This window comes from Protobothrops mucrosquamatus, unplaced genomic scaffold, assembly GCF_001527695.2.
Source record: "Protobothrops mucrosquamatus isolate PMUCROS unplaced genomic scaffold, P.Mucros_1.0 scaffold930, whole genome shotgun sequence".
In the NCBI taxonomy this organism is placed as follows: Eukaryota; Metazoa; Chordata; class Lepidosauria; order Squamata; family Viperidae; genus Protobothrops; species Protobothrops mucrosquamatus.
In genome coordinates, this window is record NW_015387181.1 from 479,155 (window position 1) to 489,322 (window position 10,168).

A 10,168-nucleotide genomic window follows, 5' to 3' on the forward strand; every position below is an offset into this window, starting at 1 on the left:
AATCAATAAGCATTAATTAACAGATAATTTTTTTGAATAGATATGACATTGATGATTTTTAACTTGATCCTCCAGCAAGTAGACTTAAAGATACTTTTCCATTCTATTTGATAACAGCAATAAAAACCTCTCCATGCTCATTCCATTGGATGGAATACTATCTCTAAATCTGCAGCCTATGTTCTCTTACTAGATGATAGAAACATGTAAACGAGCTTTTTCCACTAAGGAAAATAAAACAGTAATCAAAAAGCCACAGGTAGACTGGAAGTACTATAGACTGGTAATAACGTATTTCAGTTTCTAGATCATCATCATTATTATCACTGTCTATTATTTGCATGATGATGGATTGTATATTGATGGAATTGTATTATTGTTGTGAAGAATTTTGAAGATTAGCATGTGTGTTGGAGGGGGAAAGAGGAGACGTTAGAAAGCCATACTTTTTTTTCTGGTCAATTTATTAAAAGATTGAGCCAAGACAACTATATCAATTTGCAAGAATGAGCTCCATCTTAAGGAAATCAAATACTTTAATGTTTATGATTTTGCAACATATAGCTCTATTCTAATTTTCTTCTAGAATTTTTCATCTTTCATCAAGTAACATGACAAAAGGAAATCAAAAGGGGATCTTGCAGGCATGAATATTTCTGAAAATCACGTTCTCATGCATCAGTGCATAAACACACACACACACACACTCACCCACACACATACAACTCCTAAAAGGTCTTCCATTGCTCTTTCCTGAACAGCTTCTATTTGCCATGTCTTTAATGCTACTAAGTGCTGATAACTGCATCTCCTTAGCAATTGGGTTTAAAACATTTATCTGTCGGGGGTCATAAGCAATTAAGCCATAGATATGGTCAAAATCAAAATTTACCAGTCACCCATTTTTCTCTGATGCTTTCTTTTTGATTCTGAAACTCATTTCACTCTTCCAAACAGCAGGCTGCACGGAAGGACAACAGCCTAATTCAGATTGAGTGGTAAGGAAGGAAGACCTGGAGTTAATCTCGTGGGTAAACAGGGCTGAAACCTGCTTTAAAATATGTGTCCATTTACTTGCTTAAAAGTCAAAAATCAGGGTACGTGAATCTGTGGGTGTACTAATTTTATGTTGTGATTGGAAAGCTAGCAATCTGAATATATATTTCCTTTATCATTTTCTCATAATTCTTTGTGGCCCTTCTTTTGTTCTCCTACAAACAAAAGTAAAACAGTAACATGAGTAACCAAACCATTAAAATAAAATATATGTTTGTGTATATGCGTGTATGGGGATGAGTGTGTTTGTGTGCACACATACTTTTTCTGATGCTGGAAATGAACATTTTATTATATGAAGAAGCAGATTTGGGTACTGTAAATGTAAATGAGATACAAATAGAAATATGAATCCACAATCAGAATAAGTGGATCATGTCTAAAGAACATACTTACAACTACTGTTTATTATCTTACAGGCCAAAATGTATGCATCATTTGAAGGTTCTAGCACCCTTCCTACAAACACCAGTGCAGTACCTCTCGACTCTGCTACGAATGGGACCAATATATTTTTCCAGGGTTTGCAGCTGGTGCAGCGACTCAAATTGCTGATCATCCTGTTGTACACAGGGGTGGTCATTATCGGGATGGTAGGTAACTGCCTCCTGGTCCATGTCATTCTGCATGTCAAGAAGATGCACAATGTCACCAACTTCCTCATTGGGAACCTAGCCCTTTCCGATGTGGCGATGTGCACCACATGCGTCCCACTTACTCTTGCCTATGTTTTTGAGCCACGGGGATGGATTTTTGGCAGCGCAATGTGCTATTTTGTCTACTTCATGCAGCCGGTGACTGTTTATGTCTCTATCTTCACCTTGGTCACCATTGCAGTTGACCGATACATTGTCATTATACACCCTTTGCGACGCCGTGTCTCCCTTCAGCTTAGTGCCTATATGATCCTCTTTATCTGGATTTTGTCCTGCTGCTTAGCCTTGCCAGCTATGGCACACACCTATTATGTGGAGCTGGATCAGCAAGGCGTCATCCTATGTGAGGAGTTCTGGGGGGAGCAAGAACACCAAAGACAAACCTATGCTTTGTGTCTGCTGCTCATTACTTATTTTTTTCCTTTGCTGGCCATCCTCATATCCTACATCAAGATCTCCCTCAAACTAAAAAACAGGGTGATGCCGGGCAGTGTCACTAAAAACCAGGCAGACTGGGACAGAGCTAGGCGGAAAAGGACCTTCTGCTTGTTGGTCATAGTAGTGGTGGTCTTTGGAGTTTGCTGGCTTCCCCTTCATGCCTTCAACTTTATTCGGGACGTTAACATTAATGCCATTGACGCTTATTATTTCAGCCTTATCCAACTGGTTTGCCATTGGTTTGCTATGAGTTCTGCCTGTTATAACCCCTTCATATATGCCTGGCTTCACGATAGCTTTAGGGAAGAACTTAAAAAATTACTTGCCTGGCCCAGGAAAGTAGTTCCCTCTGGGCAAAGTGCAACTGTGAGTGTTGTTATCTGATCAATAATGCACCTGGTCTCCTGACAGACAAGAGTCTATAGTTTAATGATTCCGTGTTGAAAACAGCAGTATTTTTGTGTTGAAAATAACAGCCAAACTTTGCTGCTTTATAAAAAAAGCAAAACAAAACCCAAAACAAAACAAATGGCAGGCTCCATAAAACAAACAAATGAACAAACGAAAAACAACCTGCCGGGCACAAAGAATTAGGACTATTCATGAAGGTTGCAGCAAAACGATTTATTGAACCCTATACACAAGAATGTGGTTAACCAATGTTCAGCAAATGTCATCCAGATCATGGTTGCTTTTCAAAAGGCAAATGGACTTTTTTAGTTTTCTTATTTTTTTTCTGAAGAAGCTTCTTGGATGAAAAGCAAAACATTTTCAAGGGGAAAAAAAGCCTAAGAAAGTCCCGTTGCCTTTTGAAAAGCATTTTTGGGATAACGGTCAGCCCTACATTTGTTTTAAATAAGGATCGGTGGAATTCAAGGAAGGTTGAACTTGGATCTCTTGTAGACTCTAAACGTATAGGTTGAACTTGGATCTCTTGTAGACTCTAAACTGATAGCATGTTTCCCTCTCCACCCCAGATCTGTTTGTCCTTCTCCAACACAACCAAGAACATATTCATATGCAAACCTGGCAGTGGGGAGCAAATGGGATTAAAATGCATTTTTAATAAATTAATTTTGGTATCAGTGAAAGTCTCTGGCAGTAGGAGATTTGTTCTTTCCTTGATGTATAAAAATATTCTGCTGGATTACAAGAGTGGTGGATGTTTTACTGAAAATATTGCAGATATTATATATATTATATGCTGCACATCTGTTAAAATTGTATTTCATGGCACATTTTATAGCTCCTTCCTTTTCTGTAAGTCATTGAAATCTTTCCTGCTAAATCTTTCCAACATTTATAGTTGCTTGAAAGCACAGAATTCCATCTCTCACTTCATCAGATCCATACATCAAGAATGACTAGTTATGGAAGCAGCACAAACATGGTTAACTGAATATAAAAATACATTCAACTAATGTATAATATTATGTGAGTGGTTTGGGAATGCAACATTAAAACATCTTCACACTGTTAAGAAGGATATTATGCATCAATAAACATAGCTATAAGAACTGTGCTTTTATTATCAATATAGCTCCGTGAATTGTCGCTATTTACTTTACATAATTTATACTTTAATATATTTGTCACAATCCATAAGTTTGGCATTCTATTTCTTTGACTTTACAATGTCATTCCCTCATCTGTATCTGTGTGCAAATACATTTCCCAAATAAGGAACATGCTTCATGGATATGACGAAGTAGACTTGACTCCATAAAACTTAAGTCACAATAAATATATTAGCCTTTGAGGTGTCACTTTCTTTTTGTGTGAAGAAACTTACACAATTATCCTTTCTGAAAGTAGGAGTTGACTTAATATTGACCAGAAACATGGGAAGCATTCATTCCAATGGTCTGGGAGTGATGATGATTTGTTATACCTTAATCAAAGTGTTTGCTGCCATCTATTGATCAACTGACTTGTTGCTGTACAGATTCAGAAGCTACAGGATTTATAAAGACATTGCATGATGGTTGCAGCAATGTCTGAATAATTTTTAAAGAAATAAACCCTCCTAGGGCTGTGCTGTTGATCATCTTTATAAAAGAGCTGGATGAGGTTAGAAAATATGATTAGCAAATTTGCAGATGACCCAAAGATAGACTGCAGTAGCAAGGCTCTGGAGAATTTTAAGAAACTGAAATATTTTGCTGAAAACCCAGCAAAATTAATTTGAGAAGATGCAAATGTCATCTGTGTTTGATAGGAAAAATCAATGGCATAAATATAGGATGAAGTGCTCATACTGCGCAAGTGCAACAAAACCTTGATGTCTTGTTGGATCACAAACTGAACATGAAGCAACTGGATGGTGGAGCTGCAAGGAAAGGAGAGGAGAAGAAGGAAAGGAAAGGAAAGGAAAGGAAAGGAAAGGAAAGGAAAGACAGAAGAATAGTATAAATATCTCCGTTCTAGAATAGTCAAACTGCACCTAGAATAGTGTTCATTTCTGGATACCACATTTATAAAAGATATTGACCAACTGGGCTATTTCTAGAGGACAATAGTCAAGAAGATAGGAATGTATGAGGAATGGTGGGAGGCACTGGATCTATTTAACCTGGAGCTAAAGAGGACTGCAGGAAGACATTACAATTGTCTGTCAGTATCTGAAGACTGTCATGTAAAAGATGAGGCAGAATTATTCAGAATTGTTCCATAAGGCAGAACAAGAAACAAGGAGTTTAAGTCACAGGTAAGTAGATTTTGGTTGGACCTCAGGAAAACATTCTTAAAGATTAAAGTTATTCAGACATCCTTCAAATTGACTGTCTGAAGGTGATGGGTTTTCCTTAGCTGGAAGAGGATGGATATTCAATGATGGGGAATGCTATAGTGCAGGGGTGTTAAACTCAATTTCACTGAGGGCCGCATCAGCATTGCGGTTGCCCTTGGGGGGCCGGGTGGGTGTGGCCAGAGTAGGTGCAGCCTACTGGGTGGGTGAGAATGGAGTGGGTGTGGCCTACTGGGTGGCCAGTTCTACATCATTCGCGTCAAGGGGGCCTGTGGGGGCCTGGGCAGGAGTGGGACAGATCTGAGGGTCTCTGGCAGAAGGGGGTGGGACTGGGGCAAGTGCCAAGGCATGGTCCACTGGGGCAAATGCCAAGATGGACACCACAAAATTGTACATTGGCTCCCTGCTGGCCTGGGCCAGGGCCACGGCAGCGGGGCCGTTCCCTCACTGTTTCCAGGATGGCTTCGCGGGCCACATGAAACCACTTCGCGGGTCGCATCTGGCCCCTGGGCCTTGTGTTTGACATCTGCTGTAGTGGATTCCTGCAGTGGACTGGGAGTTTGACTAAGGGTTCTCCAAGGTATCTTTTTACAGTTACATTCTATGATTTTATGGTTAATCACCTTGAACAGATACAACCAGTTATGTATACACATTTACAAATAACAGTTTTAAATTCTGGATTGATGCCCTTCTCCCTACAAAGAGAATTCTATCTCACGTTTTCAGAGTTAGTCTTACTATTTACTCAGTTACTTAAGCATTAGATGAGAATTTATTATTCTGTATTTACCCTGCAGCTGGTAAATCCACCAATTCAGTTCTTATGAAAACACTATTTAAAGTTGGATTGAATCAGAAAAAAAGCTAGTTATGCTGTTTTATTTGATAACAACTTTTGTCTTATAATGAGTCAAAATTTTAATTCTTTCAAAAATTGTGTCTTTTTAGGTCTGGGAAAAACATGCACAATTGAGGACTTTGTGTGTTTCTCTAAAAATAAGCAGAGCTTTAGTTACGTGATTATAACCAAAAATTTGTTCCAATCTCAGTTATTTTTTATGTTATTTACCTTATTTAGGTAAACTGTGAATTCATATTCATGGAGAGGATGAGTTAATCTCTGAACAAGGATAAAACAAACTGATGGTATTTATTGATGGAAAACAATGAATTTAAATTCAAAACTAGTTATCTTGGGATAACCAGCAAAGCTCTGAATATGATTACAGTTGAGGGCTGTACAATTATTTTCTCTGATGGTCAACATTTGATGATAATGGAATAGACTTCAGTGTGGCTGTTCTCTGAGAAGATAATTTAAGCACTCTCACTGGAAGCTGGAAACAGAAAATACAGAAGTAGCTATTAGACTAACAAAACCCACTTTGAATATTTATTGTACTGAAATCATTTTCCAGCAAAGAATGTTAGAAACAGGAAAAGAAGCAGGAGAACAGAGAATAAATAAAATACCAAACTATCTGGCATCGAGTAACTAATTCTCTGTGCTCGCATGGTTACTTGAAACAAATGACAGTTTCAGTCTGATTACTATCAGTCTATTATATTCATAACACATATTGCTCATTTCTTGGCAGTATAAATGCAGATAACATACAAGTTAAGCAGATGAGGGACTTCATTTTCCAAACTTAATGCAACATACTAAACTTGGTGGAGCCAACAAACGCCCACGGCACACTTATAGTTAAATATGATTCAACATAACTCACAACTGCAGGAAAGATTTTTCGATGTTCTGAGTCCCTCTAGTGGTGATAATATTTTTTTACTACTTCATCCTTTCAGCAATATTTTTTTTCTAAAAAGTCAGCGGCGCCCAAGGCTCGCTCTGCTTCAGGGGCTGTAGGCAGGAAACTCTGCACCCGGTTTCGCTCAGATGTTCTTGTTGATAAAGTGTTTCAGAGATGGCTCGCCAATCAAGAGAGAAATACTTTAGTGAAGGCACTAAATGGAGAGAGATCCCTCCCCCCAAATTCATTCTGAATATATAGTGAGGACTGCTAAAAACCTTCGATTCACCAAGTGCAGCTTGCTTTCTCCCTCCCTCCCTCTTGCTGTTACAAGCAGCTCTAAATGGTCATGGATTTGAAAATCAAATGAGATTAGAAGAAGAAGATGCAGAATGACATCGGACTTCTGGAGATAACAGCCGTAAGTATAGTTCTTAGTATAATAATGATTTTCTCAGTAGCATGCTTTTCAAGGGACAGAGTTGGATATATGTGGAAGAAAAGAGGGTCCCAGTGGATTAATTGTATCTTATTATTCCTATGTGTAAGGACGTGTCTACTGAGGCTCACCTCTGCGTCTTGTCTTTTGCAGGTGAATATGTGCAAATGTAAGGTGGCCAAACTCAAGATAGAATCTGTCCATCTTCCCAGGATGATTTTTTTAAAAAAATAATAATAATGACCATACGGGCATGTTTATGTGCCCAAATTAATGTTATTGGCAAGAAAATTATAACAGTGGGAAAAGGCAATGGATCCAGCGAATCTGACGTCTCAGAGCTTTCTTTCTGCAATTCAGAACAACACCAGCAGCCTCTTCCTGGGGCTCCAGCTTGTCCAGTTCTTTAAGCCTCTCATTATTCCTTGTTACTCTCTGGTGGTTTTCATTGGCATCACTGGCAATTATCTCCTCATTTATGTTATCTGCAAGACTAAAAAAATGCAGAACGTCACCAATTTCCTTGTGGGCAACTTGGCATTCTCAGACATGCTAATGTGTGCCACGTGTGTACCCCTGACATTGGCATATGCCTTTGAACCCAGAGGATGGATCTTTGGACGCTTCATGTGTTACTTTGTGTTCCTGATGCAGCCGATCACCGTATTTGTGTCTGTTTTCACCCTGACTGTCATTGCTGTGGACAGGTATTTTGCCATGGTTTATCCCCTTCAGAGGAGGCTGACAATACCCATCTGTGTATATATCCTGGCTGCTATTTGGCTGTTGAGTTGCATGCTAGCTGCCCCAGCCTTGCTCCGCACTTACCATGCAGAATTTCCAGAACTGGACTTCTCCATCTGTGAAGAATTTTGGTTCAACAGGAAGAGGGATCGCTTAGCTTATGCCTACAGCACCCTCATCCTCACCTACATTCTGCCCTTAACGGTGATCTCTGCCTCCTATCTGAGGATCTCAGTCAAGCTGAAAAACCGAGTCGTTCCTGGGAATGTTACCCAGAGCCAAGCTGAGTGTGACCGAGCTAAGCGGAGGAAGACTTTTCGTCTGCTCATCTTGGTTGTCGCTGCCTTTGGGGTTTGTTGGTTGCCACTGCATATCTTCAATGTCATCAAAGATGTTGAAATCAAACTGATAGACAAGCAATACTTTAACCTTATTCAGCTGATTTGCCATTGGTTTGCCATGATGTCTGCTTGCACAAATGCCTTCCTTTATGCCTGGCTACACAATCGGTTTAGGGGAGAGCTCAAGAAAATGTTTGCTTGGAAGCAGAAAAAGACAGCACCTGCCACAAACTGCATTGTGGCTAGTATGGTTTTGTAAAGCATGGGGTTCCTTCTCATTTCCCTACTTTTTGCCCTGCTGTACCTGATGTGAAAGTTTATTCAAACACAGCTAATATGGCATAAAACAATACTTTTTTAAAACACTAATCAATTGTACCAATAAAGGCCATGGTTACATGCTTTCTTGGGACAATATATTCACCATAACTGCTATTTCAACATAGTGGCTTCTTGCGGTAAAATATCACATATGTGTGCACATGGGAAAAACATAGAAGAAACAGAATATAAATTTTGTGAGGGCTGGGAAAAAAAGAAGAATTTCAATGGGTAAGAAAGAAAATTGAAGAAGTACCCCAACTGCTGAATCCAATATAAACCATGCCATGCTATAGGATAACTAGACTGTGATGTGGGGCAGATGGTGGTCTTATGGGTGCATATTTTGCATGCATATATCTAAGGAGTAAATTTATGGGTAAATTTCCATATATGTAAAAGAAAAACAGTTATAAAACATTTAAATGAATTAAGAAATATTTCTCCCAACCTGAACTTTAAATTACCATAGATGTTGTTTTTAAAGCCCAGAACCTCATGCGTGTTTAGCTTCAGCAAGATAGTTTTTCAACTGCTCTAAGACAAATTTATTCTAATGCACAAGTGAGTGGACTCTTTTTTTTTACCAGGTGCCTTATTTTTTAAATATTCTTAATTTTATCAACTGAAGGCTGGGAGGGGATGAGTGGGATAGGAATGAGCTGTGCTTGGATGGAAACTAGGAGTTTTTGAGAAAATGTCTTGGCTTGGATTCATTTAATTGCAAGAGTTGTTGCCCTGTCTTTGCTTTCTAACATGGCTGCTTGCAGTGTTGTTGGGCCTGTGACAGAATCCCTCTGTAAAATTCTTTGAAGCTTCCTGTGAAAAAAGTCTCTGGCTCCACCAGAACCTGATTACATCTTTGCTTCTGACTTTCTCTGTTTTTGTCTGTTTACTTTCATCTCTGATTAGAAAATTTGTATTGCCCATCTCAACTTCACAACAACTCAGCTGACCGTTTTTCTTCAAGAAGGACTCATGAATCATAATACAGTGGCTTCTCTGCCACAATTCTGTTTAGGATGCTTTCATTCCACAGATTATATGAAGTGGAGAGACAGGTATTAGGTTTATTACTGTCATGTTGCTATCTTTAAAGCAAGGAAGAATCCTGTCACCTGTTGCCATGTTTGATATTTACATTTTCTCTTAGGCTGACTCCTTCAAAAAAAAGTGGAAGAGACTTGAAAACTGCATAAGATGCTAGACATGTTCTTTGTTAAGATGAGCAGCCAATAAATTTAATAAATAGTAATAATAATTTGCAAACTACTATGGTTATCAAGTCAACTAAATCTCGACCTTTTCCTGTCCTTGTTTGTTTGCTTTGCCTTACTTTGAACTTCTTCAATCAATCATGTTCTTACTTTCCAACAATCTCTGGATTTCCCTGATTTTTGAACCCAAGTCAAGTACAACAATTACACATTATCAAATACTAAAATTCAATGTCTCATTAGAGTGGCATGCTTTTATTTTGTTTTAGTCAGCAGTTTCACACAATCTGGACCTGGCATTTTTCTTGTTTTTTTATCAATCACATAATTAAATTATTTTATAAACATAAATTATTTCAGTTTCTCAAACTCCCTTCCTGAAAACCTTTATTCTAGTATGGATATCACATACATTATGTGCATGTGCTGCTATTATCTTATTGTTCCCAAGAA

The 10,168-nt window shown here is 38.5% G+C and overlaps 2 protein-coding genes across 2 annotated transcripts; both read left to right on the forward strand.

The window, feature by feature from the left end:
- Window positions 1-1,481: 1,481 nt before the first annotated feature.
- LOC107290585 (prolactin-releasing peptide receptor-like) lies at window positions 1,482-2,534 on the forward strand. Its single transcript, XM_015819475.1, has one exon. It carries the CDS (start codon window positions 1,482-1,484, stop codon window positions 2,532-2,534), a length of 1,053 nt encoding a protein of 350 aa, XP_015674961.1.
- Window positions 2,535-7,404: 4,870 nt separating this feature from the next.
- On the forward strand, window positions 7,405-8,436 carry LOC107290586 (prolactin-releasing peptide receptor-like). Its single transcript, XM_015819476.2, has one exon. It carries the CDS (start codon window positions 7,405-7,407, stop codon window positions 8,434-8,436), a length of 1,032 nt encoding a protein of 343 aa, XP_015674962.2.
- Window positions 8,437-10,168: the final 1,732 nt, after the last annotated feature.